The 18,871-nt window shown below is 37.9% G+C and overlaps 2 protein-coding genes across 10 annotated transcripts in view; one reads left to right on the forward strand and one right to left on the reverse strand.

Moving 5' to 3' along the window:
* Positions 1 to 2,857: 2,857 nt before the first annotated feature.
* Positions 2,858 to 14,657, forward strand: Rsph4a (radial spoke head component 4A). 2 transcript variants are annotated; one of them, XM_021175099.2, is made up of 6 exons: positions 2,858 to 3,635; positions 5,866 to 6,100; positions 6,681 to 7,418; positions 9,122 to 9,266; positions 10,571 to 10,688; positions 12,642 to 14,657. In XM_021175099.2, the coding sequence occupies exons 1-6, from the start codon at positions 2,956 to 2,958 to the stop codon at positions 12,871 to 12,873; spliced, it is 2,148 nt and encodes a 715-aa protein (XP_021030758.1). In that variant the 5' UTR covers positions 2,858 to 2,955; the 3' UTR covers positions 12,874 to 14,657. The 2 variants fall into 2 exon arrangements, with proteins under 2 accessions (XP_021030758.1, XP_029338845.1); XM_029482985.1 differs by having other exon boundaries at positions 9,122 to 9,226; positions 12,642 to 12,748.
* A 2,997-nt stretch (positions 14,658 to 17,654) lies between these two features.
* The window catches only part of Zup1 (zinc finger containing ubiquitin peptidase 1), a 33,174-nt gene continuing 31,957 nt past the window's right edge, over positions 17,655 to 18,871 (reverse strand). For all 8 annotated transcript variants that reach the window (XM_021174029.2, XM_021174031.2, XM_021174033.2 and 5 more), the window contains one exon: positions 17,655 to 17,885. In XM_021174029.2, the coding sequence (XP_021029688.1) occupies positions 17,838 to 17,885 (48 nt within the window). In that variant the 3' untranslated portion in view covers positions 17,655 to 17,837. The remainder of the gene's footprint in view (positions 17,886 to 18,871) is intronic.

The raw sequence follows: 18,871 nt of genomic DNA on the forward strand, positions 1-18,871 counted from the left end.
CAGTACAGGGGAACCCCAGGGCCAAAAAGGGGGAGTGGGTGGGTAGGGGATTGGGAGGGTGGGTATGGGGGACTTTTGGGATAGCATTGAAAATGCAAACAAGGAAAATACCTAATAAAAAAATAAATTATTAAAAAAATATTTTTCTCAAAATAAATGTGTTTAGACAATTTAAAAAGAGGGAATATAATAAATGGATCTTATGAAATAAAAAAAAAAAGAAAGAAAGAAAATGGCTTTGGTTTCTTTGTCAAAGATCAAGTGACCATAGGTGTCTGGATTCATTTCTGGGTCTTCAATTCTATTCCATTGATCTACATACCTGTGTCTGTTCCAGTATCATGTGGTTTTTTAACATTATTGTTCTGTAGTACAGCTTGAAATCAGAGATGGTGATTTCCCCAGAAGTTCTTTTACTGTTGAGAATAAGGTTTTGCTATCCTGGGGTTTTTTGTTGTTGTTGTTGTTATTCCAGATGAATTTGAGAATTGCTCTTTCTACCTCTGTTAAAAATTGAGTTGGAATTTTGATGGGAATTTGAATTGAATCTGTAGATTGCTTTTGGCAAGATGGCCATTTTTACTATATTAATCCTGCCGATCCATGAACATGGGTGATCTTTCTATCTTCTGAGATCTCCTTCTGTTTCTTTCTTCGGAGACTTGAAATTCTTGTCATACAGATCTTTCACCTGCTTGATTAGAGTCACACCAAGATATTTTATATTATTTGTGTCTATTGTGGAAGGTGTCATTTCCCCATTTTCCTTGTCAGCCCATTTATCCTCTGAGTAGAGGAAGGCTCCTGATTTGTTGAGTTAATTTTATATCAAGCCACTTTGCTGAAGCTGTTTATCAACTGCAGGAGTTCTCTGGTAGAATTTTAGGGGTCACCTATCTTATCACACTCAAATAGTGATATCTTGAATTCTTCCTTTGCAATTTGTATCCTTTTGACCTTTTGTTGTCTAAATGTTCTGGCTAAAACTTTGAGTACTACTATATTAAATAAATAGGGAGAGAGTGGGCAGCCTTACCTTGTACCTGATTTTATGAGACTGATTCAAGTATCTCTCCATTTAATTTGATGTTGGCTATTGGTTTGTTGTATATTGCTTTTATTTTGCTTAGGTATGTGTTTTGAATTTTTGATCTTTCCCAAACTTTTAACATGAAGGGTTGCTGTATTTTGTCAAAGGCTTTTTCAGCATCTACTGAGATAATCATGTGATTTTTTTTTTTTGGTTGAATTGTCTATATAGTGGATTACATTGAGCAATTTCCTTATATTGAACTATTCCTGCATCCCTGGGATGAAACCTACTTGACCATGGTGAATGATTGTTTTAATGTGTTCTTGGATTAGATTTGCAAGAATGTTGTTGAGTATTGTTGCATCAATATTTATAAGGGAAATTGGTCTGAAGTTCTCTTTCTTTGTTGGGTCTTTGTGTGGTTTAGGTATCAGCATAACTGTGGCTTCTTAGAACATATTAAGTAGTGTTCCTTCTGTTTCTATTTTGTGGAATAGTTTGAAGAGTATTTGTATTAGGTCTTCTTTGACTTTGGCTAATGAAAGCATGCTTCTTGAAGAGAAGAAGGCTTGAGGGTTTCCTCAAATATATTTATGACACAGAACTAAGAATTTTGTATCTGAATACTTTTTATTTATACACTTGCATTATGTCAAGGTCATATGACATTGAGCTGAAGAGATAAACTCAAATAAACAATTTGTTAGAGATTCGCAATATAATGTAAAACTTATAAAGTTAAACTTGTAAATGAGACTGAAATTAAGGTCTCAGAAATTTATTGAGGACACCTATAGGGAAATACAGAAAAACAAATGTGCATTTGTATTTAGAGTCATGCTATAGTGTTGAAGAACTCTTAGAAGTTAATTTGAAGCATGGTGGATTTTAATTTAATCCATGAATTTAGCTCCTCAGGAAAGAAAAGAAAAGCTACATATTTTGATAGACTAGGTAATCATTTTGGTATGAATAAACATCACTGGCCTATAAATGTTTGTCTCTACACCTAACGTGCCCATCTTTGGGGCATTTGTGAAGCAGGCAATAGCTACACTCTAGTTTAAGAACTGACAACACTGAAATAAAGAAACCAAACTGCAGAATAGTATGCCAGGCTCTTCCTTGGGTCTTTGGAAGCAGACATAGGTGTGTTTCCAACAGAAAATTATAGTTTCAAATAAAACTATCTTTTAAAAATGTAGAAGGCTATGGCATCATGTCCTAATAGGGAACTTCCCTAGAATTCAGAGGCCTTGGGTTTCATACTTACCACCCAAATAGTAGGGAAAACAGAATGAAGAAATGCTGTTTGACTTTATGCATTTATCCTCCCATTCTATTTAAATAAACATTTTATTTAAATATTTTACTTATTTTTATGTATATGAGTACTCTATCTGCATGTACACCTACATGCCGGAATAGGACATCAGATCACATCAAAGATGATTTTGAGTCATTATTTGGTTGCTGGGAGTTGAACTCAGGACCTTGGAAGTGCCACACTTTATATACGTTACTCATACTTCATATCCATAACCTAGATCAAACTGTCATACCTTAAAAGACCTCCAACACCGGATCACAGTTCCACCTTTGTTCTCATCTTGCAGGTCTTGGTTCCCAAAACAAAATAAAACAAACAAAACGAAAGGTAGGGTTCCGATTGGCTGAGCTAGGAAGAGGGACAGAGACTTCACCAAATCACAAAACTAGTCTCCTCCCCCAAATCCTAGCAACAGGGCTGTTTGATTTTACACAGAGCAAGCCAGCCTGGGGTTGCTATGGAGACCGGACGCTTGCAACCTGTGGAGGCAGGTTGATCCAGGAATTGATCACTTAGAAGATCTCAGCAAAGCCCCGTGTTGTTTCCTTCCATAGCTTCACGCTCCGTTCACGTGACTTATTTCTGAACTCCTATGGAAAACTCTACCTCTCTGAAACAAGAAAAGGAAAATCAAGAGCCAGGGGAAGCAGAGAGATTATGGCAAGGAGAGTCAGAGGTCTCTCCCCAGGAGCCTGGTCCCCCATCACCTGAGTACCGGGAAGAGGAACAAAGGACAGACACCGAACCTGCGCCCAGAATGAGCCCCTCTTGGAGCCACCAGTCTAGAGCCAGTCTGTCTACGGGAGACCTCACCGCTGGACCATCCTCTCCTCCCCCTCCTCCTCTGGAGTCTCATTCCACTCCTCTCAACACTGAAACTACTCAGGATCCTGTAGCTGCATCACACGCAGAGAGGACCCCTAATGGGATCACTGACACCGTGACGCCTTATTCTGATCCTTGGGAATCATCTTCTGCTGCAAAACAATCAACTCCTCACTACACAAGCCATGCAGAGGAAAGTACCTTCCCCTTCCCGCAGTCTCAGACACCCCACCCTGACCTGGGTGGGCGAAGGGATGCCAGCAGGAACAAGTCCAAGCACAAAGGGCTGAGATTTGACCTTTTACAAGAGGAAGACTCAAACAGTAACTGTGATCCAGACCAGCCTGAGGTTGGAGCCAGTGAAGCAGCCCAGAGTATGCTTGAGGTGGCCATTCAGAATGCAAAAGCCTACCTGCTGAGTACCAGCAGCAAGTCTGGCTTAAATCTGTAAGTATCACAGTGGGGGTGGGGTGACAATAAAGGGGGTGGGCAGGAGCAGAGTAAGGTATTTCTGTGAAAATATGTTGGAGACAAAAAGAGAATAGAATCTGAAAGGATTTCATTTGAAAAAGAAAGTTACTGGATATGGTGGCTTTTAATTCCAGAACAAAGATCGGGAGGTAGAGGCTAATAGGCTATAGGCCCACCTATTTCCACAGCATGTTCCAGGTCACCCAGGGCAACACAGTGGGACCCTGTCTAAAGGTAAATAGTTGATAGACAGATGACAAACAGACAGACAAAAAGGAGTAAAAATAAAATACAAAGGTAGTAAATTAGTGAGATAACTGCATTTAACACTTAAAACTGGGGCCCTGGTGATAATTCTTTTAGGTCTTTGAAGACCCTAGACACATAGTTTGGTTGGTTGTTTGCAGGAGTGGGGTTGTTCTTGTTGTTTGTTTGTTTATTCTTGGCTTGGAAGAGATTGTAAAGTCATGAAATCTAAGCATGTCCCCAGGATGTTTGTAGATTGTATAACTGCCTATAGTGATAGCGTGCATTCTTGTAACCAATTGAGAACTTGTGTAGCTTGATTTTATGTTCATTCCCAGGCCAGTGCTATGGTGACCTTCCATCCTCGTTTTCTTAAGATTGTCCTAAGATTTGAGCACAGAAAGTTCTGCATCTTGTATTCTACAGGAAAGCAGAAAACGTGGTTACTTCTAAAACATGCTAGGTCTTTCTTTTAAACATGTGGTAACCAACTATCCAGGTATGGTCTTGACATCCATTGCAGCTTTAACATGAGAACTCGTAATAGTATAGCTTTCTAAAAACTCTTGCTTCTAAACAACTGAACTGTGTGACTAGGATTTTCAAAGACCTATAAGTCTGGTGCTTGAGACATACAGATTGCCTCTTATGAAAAGTACAATTAATTGGTGAGAGGATAAATGAAGTTCTACTAATTTAGTTGTGAAATGGAAAAGAACAAAATACTACATTCACCACTTCAGAGGAGGATCACACATCTAATAATATTTGCACAGCACAAATTAGCCTGGGTGGAGGAAAAATAAAAGGACACAAAGTTGGGTGGTAGAGGAGGGCATGATGGATGTGAAAGAGTTGGGAAAGGGAAGGTGAATACGGTCAAACACATAAAATTCTCAAAGAACTAACAAATATAGTTTTGAAAAAGGGGGAAAGTAAATAATTTGATAACTTATCTTTTAGTGTATGTGGGTAGATGGCAATATAAAATGCATTCTTTGGGGGCCTGAAAACATTGTTATTTTCAAAATATGATGTAGGGGTTGGAAATAGGGCTCAGTGGTTAAGAGCACTAGTTGCTCTTGCAGATTAAGATTCAGTAGGCAGCACCCATGGTATTCACAGCTATCTGTCAACTCCAGTTCCAGGGGGTACAGGGATACAATAACTTCTGACCTCCTCAGGAACCAGCATGCAAATGTTGTACACACATATAAGGAAATGCATAGGAAAACACTCAAATAGATTAAATAAAATAAATCTTTTTTTTTTAATGTAGGAGCTGGAGAAATGGCTCTGCAATAATGAGGTTCATGTTCTTTCAGAGGACTAGAGTTTGGTTTCCATCACCCATATCAGGCAGGTCACAAGCAACTGTATTGCAGATTACAGGAGATCTGACATGTTCTAGTCTCCATGGGCACTTACTTGCTTTCACATGCAAATACCCACATGCATAGACATGATTGGAAGAAAAGATTTTAAAATGCATAAGATGGTAAGGATATAGCTCTTAAAGAGTTAGTGGGACTTGGATATCTAAATATATTATATTTTATGTAAAATATATTTTATGTAAAATATAATATAATTAGATATCCATAGGCAAGGATGGGGAACAAAAAAGAATTTAAGGTAAGAGAGTAAAAACTGTTCATCACTGATGGTATATAGCTTATAGCTAAGAGATTCCATTTTGAGAACTGAAATGAGAAAATAACTGATTTGTACTGTATATCATGCTACTATGTCCTCCTCTACTATCTTAAATATCTACATCATATTATAGAACATACTTAAACAAATTCTAGATTCCATCTGGAGTGATAGACAATACCTTCACTTAAATTCTCTTAAGAGTTCAAAATTTTTAACTTCCCTAAAACCCAACTGGGTTTGCATCAAATCTTTTTTAAGTGTTCAGGATGTATATGTTATCTGGAATTTTCTATTTACATAGATATGACCATCTTTCTAAAGTGTTGACCAAGATACTAGATGAACGTCCTGCAGATGCTGTTGACATCATTGAAAATATCAGCCAAGATGTGAAAATGGCACATTTTAATAAAAAATTAGATACACTCCACAATGAAAATGAGATGCTTCCAGCATATGAAATAGCAGAGACACAAAAGGCTCTTTTTCTCCAGGGACATTTGGAAGGTGCTGATTCAGAACTGGAGGAGGAAATGGTAAGTGATTACCAACTATCCCAATATGATTAATGAGCACTAGGACTCAGAGATGAGTGGGGTGTGCTTCATGAACACACCATTCTAATGACCAACAAGATGCTACTAATGAACAGAGTTTTCTAACATCCCTTCAAGCCTTTTATAATCAATGAATTTCACTATAATCATATGATGACTTTTTTTTTTCCTGAGACAGGGTTTCTCTGTATAGCCCTGGTTGTCCTGGAACTCACTCTGTAGACCAGGCTGGCCTCGAACTCAGAAATCTGCCTGCCTCTGCCTCTGCCTCCCAAGTGCTGGGATTAAAGGCGCCACCACTGCCCGGCTGCCTGGTTAAATTCTTATCATTAGTAATTATTAAATTCTTTCTAAGCATCCTATAAAAATTGTAATATCAATGAGTATAATACACAATTGTTGTAAGAAGTTATATACTTGAGGGAAGAACTGAAGTTTGGGGATTAACACAATTCGGTAAATATCATGAAAGAAACAGTAAAGCTAGAATCAAGACACAAAAATAGGCAAACATTCCTCTTATGAGTAAAACTTTAACCACGGATATTTGTTTTCCTAGGCAGAAAGTTCTCTGCCCAATGTGATGGAATCAGCTTATTATTTTGAACAAGCTGGAGTTGGTTTGGGGACAGATGAGACTTACCGAGTATTCCTCGCCCTCAAGCAACTTACTGATACACACCCAATCCAAAGATGTCGCTTCTGGGGCAAGATCTTGGGTCTGGAAATGAACTATATTGTTGCTGAAGTGGAATTTCGTGATGGTGAAGATGAAGAGGAGGTGGAAGAAGAAGGGATAGCTGAGGAGAGGGACAATGGAGGAAGTGAAGCCGGTGAAGAGGAGGAGGATGAATTACCTAAGTCCTTGTATAAGGCCCCACAGGTTATACCTAAGGAAGAAAGTAGAACGGGTGCCAACAAGTATGTCTATTTTGTTTGCAATGTGCCTGGAAGGCCATGGGTAAGGTTACCATCAGTTACACCTGCACAAATTGTCACTGCAAGAAAAATCAAGAAATTTTTCACTGGGCGACTAGATGCAGCTGTCATAAGCTACCCACCCTTCCCAGGAAATGAGAGCAATTACTTAAGAGCACAAATTGCCCGAATTTCAGCAGGGACCCATGTCAGCCCTCTAGGATTCTATCAGTTTGGTGAAGAGGAAGGAGAGGAAGAAGAGGTGGAAGGTGGTCGAGACAGCTATGAGGAAAACCCTGACTTTGAAGGCATCCAAGTGATTGACTTGGTGGAGTCTCTATCCAATTGGGTTCATCACGTGCAGTATATTCTTCCTCAGGTATGGGAGTATTCAAGTAGTACATAGATACAGATTTAAATGGGATCTAAAATTACTCTATTTGTTATATTTTAAATATTGGTGTGTATTAACTTTGTCAATAGTTTTTACTCTACTATATAAAATGTTTATGTAAGAAATACTAAAACATTATGGCAGAAACAAAATCCAGTTTTTTACAGTGGTTATACATTCAGACCTTCTTGTCCTAAGTACACTATATGTAATAAGTTACATAAAGACAAGTGATTCATTCCTCAAAACCCAATGAGAGCAGGACTACCTTAATTTTTATACTGAGGGGTTGAGGCAGACTTGTTGGGAGAAATAGTAAAACAACGTTAGCTAATACATTCATTATAGAGTGAGATGTGAGACAAAGATCTCAGAGCCATTACCCTGAAACATCTGCTACACTCCTCCATCACAGGTAGAACATCTTCATCCTAAATCAATATAGATAAAAGCTGCTTCTGAATACTCCAAGTAAGAGTTATTATCAGAGAAATTAGAACCCCAATCTTGTCCCATTTAAAATTTTGTTACTGATAATTAGCATCGGAAAGGGATACAAGAGAAAATAACTGACTAAATATCATCAAAATGCATTATATAACTATACGAAAACATCACAATAAACAATATTTTTCAATTAATATATGCTAATAAAAAAACAAATACTAAAAAAGAATACTGTGAAGGCCAGATATGTACCATTCTTAACCATTTAACTGGAGCCATCATGGCAGTGTCTTAAAACTGTTTATATTTTAGGAATATTCTATAAATAAGGAAGTATAAGAACTGGACATGAGTGTTCATCTGAGTGTCCTTTCTGATCTTCTAAAACACCCAAGTTTGGTTCCTGGTATCCCTGTCAGATACCTCATTGCTTTAGGCTTGTGATTCCAGCTTCAGGATATCGGATATCTTCTTCTGACTTCCATGAACACCTGCACACATGTGGCACACACACACAGACACACACACACACACCAAATCCTTAAAAAAGAGGAAATTATAATGATGAATTTTTTTGAGACATGGTCTAATTATGTATCTGTGACTAGACAGGTACATGCTATGTAGATCAGACTAACCATGAACTAAGAGATCTTCCTGCCTCTGCCTCCTGAATACTGGAATTAAGTGTGTACCACAATGCCTAACCTTAATGATGGAATTTTAAAATGTTCAATGGTCTTAAAACCTTTCTGATGATTTCTAATCTAAAATAACATATCAATAAAATCAATGAGAACATTTTAAAAGAAATTAAAAATGTATTTTTGAAAACCATCATTTATTTCATTCACATAAAGAATTGCAAACTAGTAAAATGTATTACTACCATTTCCACTAATTTTGTGCCCATATTAAAGCATGCATAGACCTGTAGCTCCAAGAAATAGAAACATTTTTGAAATAACTAGTATAGGTTTGTTATGTGCTTCTTGTAGTAACTTAGATGGGATTAATACTTGGCAAAAGTATAGAGAATGAATAAACTGTGTGTGATGGTGTCAGCAAACCTATCACTCTGAAAGCTTAAGCAGGGAGATCCTATAAAGTGACCCTGTGTCAGAATAGTTGATCCATTTCTCCCACAGAAAAGTCTCATCTTGAACTATGAACTAATATGAATATTCTGAGATTTGTAGCATTTTCATTAATACATCAAACCTTGCAACATTCATTGCCAGGGTCGCTGTAATTGGTTCAACCCTATACAAAAAGATGAAGAGGAAGAAGAGGAAGAGGAAGAAGATGAAGAAAAGGGGGAAGAACCTGATTACATAGAGCAGGAAGTAGGACCTCCTCTTTTGACACCAATCTCTGAAGATTTGGGTAAATTTACATGACTGTTAATGAGGAATTCATAAACTATATGTTACACACATTGTGTAGTAAATATGGCACCATTGGAGACTCAAAAAGTGGGCAGGGAGATAGGTCTCACCCCTTCTCTCCTTCCTGGGTTCTGGAATGCTATGGCTACACTGCTATGCCATGAAAGATGCTGAAGGGGTCATGCCCAGAGCAAACATAAATGGGCTGTAACTAACTGGAAAAGTTGGCATCATTCTTTTCTTGTATTCTGTGTATCACACATAGCATAGCTACAGTAAAATAATGTAGGAGGTCTGTACTTGCCTCTTAATCTATGCTACTTTTTGTATTTCTTCCTATATTGTTTTGCTTGAAACTCATTAGTGTCTTCCACAGTAATGAATTGCCTTTCCTTTGGTTATCATACTCTTCCCCCTGACTATACAAACCTTTTCTTTTTTCTACTAAACTATTAATATGTATTTTAAAATATACAACTCAGTATTGACATTTTTAAGTCCTCAAAATAATTTATAATAGTTAAATGCCTCTTTAATATACATGATGTCTTCTAAAGCTAAAAGTAGTATGCACTCAACCAGTTTTTAAAATCTATTTGGAATATTAAACATAGAAGTAGAAAAATAATCTCTTATGAGTCCTCTTATGAAAGGAAATTGTAACAGGTTCCTGATTAGACAGAAACCATTCCATCTCCAAGCGAGAATACACTGTAACTGTGGCTTCATAAAACGAATTGGGTAGTGTTCCTTCTGTTTCTATTTTGTGGAATAGTTTGAAGAGTGTTGTTATTAGGCTTTCTTTGAAGGTCTGATAGAACTCTGCACTAAACCCATCTGGTCCTGGTCCTGGGCTTTTTTGTTTTGTTTTTGGTTGGAAGACTATTAATGACTGCTTATATTTCTATAGGGGTTATGGGGCAGATTAGATGGTTTATGTGAACCTGATTTAACTTAGGTGTTTGGTATTTGTCTAGAAAATGGTCCATTTCATTCCAGATTTTCCAGTTTTGTTGAATATAAAACCTTTTCTTTAGTAAAGTCTGTTGCAAAAACGTTTATGAATATTTTTATACATTTATACATAACATACATGCATGTATATATGTGTACTACATGTGCATGCTTAAAATTATATTGATCTAGAATATTCATAAAGTACTCTTGATTTGATATCAAGCTGCTTTTAATTTTGTATAGCAAATGTTGTTGATTGCTTCATATTTATAAAAATCACTTCAGTTACCAGTAGATTCTTATGTGTTTAAGGGTTAAGTTTGAAAATTTCTCATTGGGTTCCAGGGATTCAGAATATACCCTCTTGGACAACACAGCTGTCCTCAAATCTCATTCCACAGTATGCCATTGCTGTCCTTCGCTCCAATCTTTGGCCTGGAGCATATGCCTTTTCCAATGGCAAGTAAGTATCTGGCCACTCACAAAGCCATTTGTAACCAAACTCAACAGCTTATATTTTGGTTGAGTGTAAACCCAGTGCAAGCTTCAGCAGGACATCAAAGTGGAAAGGGTTTTATTTACCAACAGCAGGTAAGCACAACATCAAAATCCTTTTCTCTGGTCAAATCTATTGACCACCTCCCTGGTCAAAGGACAGAAGAAAGATAGTTTTGTTCAGGGAGCTCATCTCTTCATCCAGGGCAAGCATACTCCTGAGTGTACTAAGTTGTAAGCAGAATATTCACAACCATATTCAACTTACAGTCATAATCAAATAAGCAAAGATAACACATGTTAAGGCAAGTTTAGCAGATGGTCACAAATCATGTGGTTTATGACTTAAATCCTAGACAGAAATGACTCAGCAAGGTGAACTTGCATCATATACTTTAGATTGAAACAAAGGGCATTTTGAAAGTACATTAATATATGCATTTGGCTTTGAAAATGTTTGCCTTGCTTAGTGTCTGGCAATTTTTGTAGTTATTTAGGATCTGGAAATTATGTTATCACTGGAATGTTAAGCCAAGTTTAACTCATTGGCATGTTAGATATATATTGTATGATTTATTTAAATAAATTCTGTCATACAAGCATGAAATCCAGAGCTAGAGTAAATTCAGGGTTGTACCCTTTCATCCTAATTGTCACATTTATCTACAATGTACATGATTTTACATTGGCTTACTATGTTAGGGGACTAATGAAGAGTTAAAGATACAATTGAATTAGATATTTTGGTTGAGCATTTTGATGTTTCTTAAAATATGCTTTATTTATGCTATCACTTTCAAGGGAATTAGGTTCAATAGACTACTAAAAATTCCTTTATCCCTTTCTGAGAAAGAACACTGTTCCACTTGTTTTGTTTCTGTTTCTTTCTTAATGTCCAAAAGCTCAACTGAGTAGGCAAGAGCTGAGCTGCCATGGTTAGACTAGCTATTACAGCAAGCCTCATGCTCAGGAGTTAGTTGGTCAACACGAGAGTGTGTGTGTATAGAAAATTGGGTTGGATGAATGGGGGTGGTGGTGGAAGGAATTATAAGGAAAGAATATGATGAAATTTATGAAAAGAAAATTAAAACCCACACAAAGTCAGAAATGAAAGCCATGCTTTCAATTATTTACCATGATAGCATGAGGACTAGAAAGTTTGACTTTTCACCCTCATCGTTCTCTTCCCAGGGTCAGATAGATTTGAAGAAATGTGTATGTCACGGATATGTGGGTCTCATGAGGTCACCTCTTGAGAGGGAATCCCATGAAAAGGCTTAGGAACTTTTATGAGAGATGGGGTTGGGACTGTGTGTAGGAATGGGGTTTTAGCCTGAGATAGAACACTAAGAATAAAGACTCTTGAGTTAGGAATGCAAATGTTAAGAAGAAAATGGCCCACGTTGTGTGCAGACAGAATCCTTGACTGAAATTCCCTTTAGCGAAGGGGAGGGGATTATGCATTATGCATATCTATCAGTTGGTTATGCATTATATCTATTGTGGGATGGGGTGAGGCATACAAGGTGAAGCCTCTGCAATTTCCTATGATCAGGCTTGAAACAATAACACACCAATTTTTAGCCACACCTCTTATTCTTCACCCAGGCAAGGGATAACAACTTTTGAATTTTTGTGAAAAATATCTCTAAAAGATTAAATAACTGAATAACTGGAGGCCCGTTCTTGAGGGAGTTCTAGGTGTAGGGTGTACATCCATCTAAAAAGAAACTGGCCCTTTTTTCTTTCATAACCAACTTAGCAATTTAGATCAAATAATTTCATGTAATTGGGGACTATTTCACTCTATCATTTTAAATGCCATTAAAAAATTATGGTTCCAATATATGTAACAACACATTATTACTATAATGGGGTCGACTTTTTGTAAGACATAACTTTATTTTCTTTTCACTTATAGGAAGTTTGAAAACTTCTACATAGGCTGGGGTCATAAGTACTGTGTGGAGAATTACACACCCCCAAGCCCACCACCAGTTTATCAAGAATATCCCAGTGGACCAGAAATTACAGAAATCAATGATCCCAGTGTGGAGGAGGAACAGGCTTTCAGGATGACACAAGAGCCAGTTGCACTTTCAGCTGAGGAGAACGAAGAAACTGAAGATGAAGATGAGGACAATGAGGACTAATACAAAACTAGCCCAACCTTTTATGGCACTAACACACACACATCTTTTATGGGGGACTGATTTTATAGATGCATATATTGAACACACACACACACACACACACACGGGTTATATATATATAACACACACATAAATACTTTGAAAATGATGGTGCAAAATATTCCTTTAAAGTTACCAAGTGTGTGTGGGGCGGGGATGATAAACAGATGTCTCAGTGTTTATGAAAAATTTTGCCCTTTCTGAGGACAGGAATTCAGTTGCTAGTACCTATGTCAGGGGGCTTACCACTACCTGCAACTCCAAGTCTAGAAAATCTAATGCTCTCTTCTATCCTCCACAGGCACTGCACATGTGCATGTGTGCTAACACAAGTAAATCTTCCAAAAAAGATTTTAAAAGCTAGATGTGGTGAAATAAACCTTTAATCCCAATACTTGGGAGGCAGAGAGAGGAAGATTTCTATGAGTCCAAAGCCAGCCTGGTCTGGATAGCAAGCTCCAGGGAAGCCAACACACACACACACACACACACACACACACACACACACAAATGATATTGAAGACTATATATAGAACTGCAAGTGTTTACAGAAAGTAGCCAGTGGATTTTCCAGAAGCTCACCACATCACTGTTTTAATGACTATAGCTTATGTAATTAACACTTATATAATCATGCTTTGAAAAGATCTGAATTTCTGTTTTCTTTTTCTCCTTGACAGGGTCTCACTATATAGCTCTGGCTGTCCTGGAACTCACTATGCAGACCAGGTTGGCTACAAAAATCACATAGAGAGGCCTCTGCCTTTTAAGTGCTAGGATCGAAGGTGTGAATGCTCAAAGTTAATTTCCAACATGGCAAGTATTGATTGCTGTAATTCACAATGCTTCTAGGAAAATTCCAGTTTTTGAGTGTCAAGGGATATAGAATGCAAACCTTTGATAACCTGGACTAGAAAGACAGCTCAGTGGTTACCAGTACTTGTTACTCTTGCTGAGGACCTGGGTTCGATTCCCAGCATCTACATCATAGCTTGAAATCATCAGTTCTCAGGGATCTAGTATCCCTTTCTGACATTTATGTGTAACACACACACACACATGCAAAATACTCATAAACAAACCTCTAATAATCTAAAGCATTTATTTTAGCCTGTCAGAACTGGATGGAGATGTATTAAATCTGTAGCTGCTTGTGCTGAAGCCAATGAGACTGTGTATAAATACTGTGCATGTGCACGCATTCTCTTTCCTGGGTGAGTGTTCACAATTCCATAAGTGGAATAAAACCGGAAAGGGCAGTCAAATGTTTAGAGTTTTTGTTTTTCCCCAACTTCTCCATCAAATGTCTTCTTCATTCTAAGTTAGTTGGTGGAAATGAATTACACAGAGATGGGAGGTAGTGGTATCCAGACACTTCAGACTTACATTCTCTATCACTCTTAAAAAAAGAAAAAAAATCACTAAAAAGGCATTTAGAATTATTTTATTACTTTATGTGTATGGATGTTTTGCCTGCATGCATGCAAGTGTACCACATGCATGCCTGAAGCCTAATGAGGTCAGGAGAGGGCGTTGGTTCCCTGGAGTTACAGATGAGCCACCAAGTGGGTGCTGGTAATTGAATCCAGGTCTTTTTACAAGAGCAACTTACTCACTGAGCCAACTCTACATCCCTGACATTTTAAAATTTACATGTACTAGACATCATGAGATTGTGAATAAAACCTGTGTATTGTTTTTATTTTATTTATTTATTTTTGGTTTTTCGAGACAGGGTTTCTCAGTATAGCCCTGGCTGTCCTGGAACTCACTTTGTAGACCAGGCTGGCCTCGAACTCAGAAATCCACCTGCCTCTGCCTCCCGAGTGCTGGGGTTAAAGGTGTGCGCAAAGAGGAAATATAGAATTAAAGAGACTACAATTTGGTGAGAGGTGTGATACAACAAGGGTTCCACAGATCAGCACTTCTCAAACTCTGTACTAAAGGGCCAATTAAAAACAACTCAATGTGGTGTAGAACTGGGTCAGAGTAAGAGCACTTATCACTCTTGCAGAGGAGAGTTCAGATATCAGAACTTATATTCAGCAGATTCAACTACCTGTAACTCCAGCTCCCACAGATACGATAACTCTTTAGCTTCCACAGACTCTGCATGCAAGTGCACATATACCCACAAATAAAAACAATTCTTTAAAAAAAAAAGATTCAATTTTGTAACTTTTAGAAAACAATCATAGCAATTCACAATTTTCCATTTACCTTGTCATAGAATGGAACTTTGTAGCTCATTGGTCTACATTTATTAACACTGAGGTAAAGTAATTAGTTGTGTTTACCCCCATTCTTAAGAGCCATCAGATGGACTGCTATGGGGAAAAGGCTCCTAGCAGCAAGGGGTGCATTTTGGCAAGAGACTTTAGGTTGAACACAACTTGCAGTAAAAGGTATAGGGCTAGTTGAACCTACAGAGGCAAGGAGAGACTAGATAGTGTAGGAAGGCCATGACCCCAGAGACTGACCTGACAGAAGTGAGGGGATGAAGAGACGATCACAAACACAAAAAGGCTGGGATCAGGGAATCTAATAGACCCCTCAGCAACCCAGAATCTCGGTGTCTTTATTATACACAGCTGAAGAGAGAGGCAGGTTTTTGCACAGAGCCAGAAAAGGAGGCAAGGTTATTATATACACCTGAACAAGAGGGCAGGTTTGACTAATCTTAGTGAGCAGAGAAGTCTCTAAAGGGTAGCAGTCTTCAGACATGGGGTGGGAGATGAGAAAGCTACAGTAATATTTTCTGCACTCACTGTCACTATTCTGAGCCTAGGAAGGCTTTGCCATGCCCTTTGAGCTTCATCAGGGCTTTGCCATACACCATGCCTATGTCAACAAAACACATCCACTCAGGAATTCATTGGCTTTCCTACAGAATGGATTTTACAATCCACCAAGAAAAAGAAAAAGTAGTAAACCAAGTCATGTAAATACATGTAAAGGTTAGAACATTTAAGTTTTAATATTAAGGGCAAATTATAGAGAATTAAGACTGGGATACTCATTGGGAGGTTGTCTGATAATCTAGGTGATGGAAACACAACTAAACAGTAATATGAAAGGGAAATTGGTTGTCATGAGGACAGGTGGAAAGGGACCTGCCAGTGTTAAATTTTTGTTCTTAGAGCACAAGGTTCAGTCTTTGCTGGATAACTGAACTCCATGTATGTTCAAGGAGGTTCTTACTCTTTTGTAAACATCTTTTTAAATTGCTTAATATCCACTTCCTCTCATTTCCTTCTGAGGACTTCTGTTTTGCACCAATCATATGTACTCTCTTTGTAAACTGAAATTTGAACATTCTGCAACTTCTACCTTGATTGTTCTTGCTATAATTGACAAGAAAATTGTAGCCCCTAGTTGACTTGGTTCCAATCCATGTAAAGTAAATTATAGCCCCTTTATCTTCACAATAAATAACATGGAGACTTGGTATTTTTATTAGAAGATTCAGGCACTAAGGTAGGCAGATTCTGAGCTATTCTAACCCGACTCTACTGGCCTGGCCTACTTCCCAGTCATATGCCCCATTACTTACCATCTTAGTCTTGCCCTGACTGCTCCTGCGCCATCAGTGTCCTTGTGGTGAATCTCTATGTCCCACCTGAGCACCTTTCTTTCTTTCTCTGAGTACAGAAGTTCCACCTTCTCCTCTCCTGCCCAGCTAATAGTCTGATTACTCTTTATTGACCAATCAGAAGATGATGGAGAACAATGTTTTTTAAAACACTAAATCAGGAAATGCTTCATAATAATGATAATAACAAAATCCAGACTGCACCTAGATCTCCCAGTACTGAAATCAGCATTTGAATACACATAAAAATATTCCCCCCAACAAACCCACTTCTCTTCATTACCCACAGACTGTGAGTTTCTAAGACTCTTTCAATAATAATTCTCTTATTCATGAGGTATAATAAGATTCTTTCATACTTACAGACACGGGATATCTGACCACAATCTAGCACTCTTATCCTAAACCAGAAGAGATATAAGGTAGTGGACATATTGAACAAGAAAGCCCTTGATTTTAGAGTTGTTATGTATTAAAAGTGACTACTAAGCAGCGAGAAGGGAATCTCATGACACAGATAATAGAAGTATCCCCCCCCCCCCCCCCCCCCGCAAACCACCCCTCCACGTTCAAAGTTTGGATTAGGCTGGTAGATCCAGTTATTGAGTTGACTGTACCTAGTCAGTGGATTAGGCACTGGATGGATTTATCTGATGTCCCTACTGGAGAACCACTTGAAGTAGGTCACTGTGGGTGTGCTTCTGAGCTTGTCCCTGGCCCCTTCTTGCCTCTCCCTCTGCTTTGTAGCCACAGTAAGTGGCTCTGCTCCAACACCACCACTGCCTAAAGCCATGATATTCTGTCTTACCAGAGTGAGCCTACCAAGCACTGAAACCTTGAAGCAAAATAAACCTTTCCTCCTTTAAACTGGCTCTCTTTTACCTGTCACAGCAATAAAACCCTGGTTAACACAACAGTGGAAAATACAGTGAGACTGCTGTGGGCTCCATCTTAGAGAATAGTTATATTCTTGGAAAAATCACTAATCTCTCAGAGATTCAGCATCCTCATGGAGCTAAGCTTGCCTCACACAACCATTCTAAGACAAATATATTAATAGGCAATGACTACTAGGTGTAGCTCATACAAGTAACTGGGATTATCTCTATAAAAACAAGTTTCTGAGACATAGACAAGAAACCAAAACCAACAAAGCAAACAAGGAATTTTATTCAACTAATTACTAGACAATGAAATGCTAAGAAGTATAACTTAATAGGCATTATAACTTAAATAACATATCAAGGACTTAAGTGAAATAAATTCTTCAACTGTATCAGAGTTCAATATCAGGAAAAAAAAGGATAATTACAAAATCATGAAAATATTTGGGTCAAGGAATCTTCTCCGCTGTAAACACTTGCGAAGCTTGTTTCCTGGCCTTGAAAAAGAATTGAGAAGACAAATTATAATCTAGAAATTAATTATTCTATATTATCACTTTACAACATTTAGTATCATTTACTGTCCTCTCCCTCCCTCCCTCCTTTTCTCTCTCTCTCTCTCTCTCTCTCTCTCTCTCTCTCTCTCTCTCTGTGTGTGTGTGTGTGTGTGTGTGTGTGTGTGTGTGTGGGCACACATATACCATAACACACATGCATGGAGCTCAGAACACAACTCTGGAAGTCAGTTCTCTTTATACCATGTAGATGCTAAGGATCAAGTTTGTCAGGCTTGGTAAAGTACCTTTGACTGCTGAGCCATCTTGTCAATCCTGCATCTCATTATTTTAATGTGGGAAAATAAAACCCAGATATTTTTTCCAACATAACAATGAAAATTCCTAGTGAAAACTATGACCTAAAACATAAAATTTTTTTTAACTAACCTTCACTAGAAAGTGCTTACACATCTAGACGGGGTCTGGAACAAATAGTAACTCAATGTATTCATGGCAACCATAAAACAGTTTAAAGAACAAAAGCCATTGCAAATACCAACGACTTTGTGTGAATAATAGGTGCACAGTTATTAAAATACCATAATAGGGGGCCAGTGAATGGCTCAGTGTGGAAAAGGCACTTCCTGCCAAGCCTGATGAAGTGAGGTTAAGCCCTGGGACTCATATGGTAAAAAGAAAAAAATAACGAGTAACATCTTCTGAATGCTGTCCTCTGACATACACATACACAAATGAAAATTTTAAAATAATTAAACTTTTTAAAAAATTTAAAAATGCAGGATATTGTGGTTCATCATGCTTTAATATCAGCACTTGGGAAGCAGAGGCAGGCTGATCTTTGTGATTTTTTTTTTCAACCACCCTGGTTTACATAATGAGTTCTAGGTTACAGTTATGGACTGTAAGACTTGTCTCCAAAAAACATTTTCTTTTGGAGAAAAAGAAATCAGAATTAAGAGTGGATT

Source organism: Mus caroli, chromosome 10, assembly GCF_900094665.2.
Source record: "Mus caroli chromosome 10, CAROLI_EIJ_v1.1, whole genome shotgun sequence".
Classification (NCBI taxonomy): Eukaryota; Metazoa; Chordata; class Mammalia; order Rodentia; family Muridae; genus Mus; species Mus caroli.

What these genes read in the sequence shown, in the direction of transcription:
- Rsph4a (XM_021175099.2), top strand. Translation starts at nt 2,956, where the DNA reads ATGGAAAACTCTACCTCTCTGAAACAAGAAAAGGAAAATCAAGAGCCA. An exon ending in AGCAAGTCTGGCTTAAATCT is followed by an intron (nt 3,636 to 5,865) that starts GTAAGTATCACA and finishes CTATTTACATAG; the next exon opens with ATATGACCATCTTTCTAAAG. An exon ending in TGCAGTATATTCTTCCTCAG is followed by an intron (nt 7,419 to 9,121) that starts GTATGGGAGTAT and finishes ATTCATTGCCAG; the next exon opens with GGTCGCTGTAATTGGTTCAA.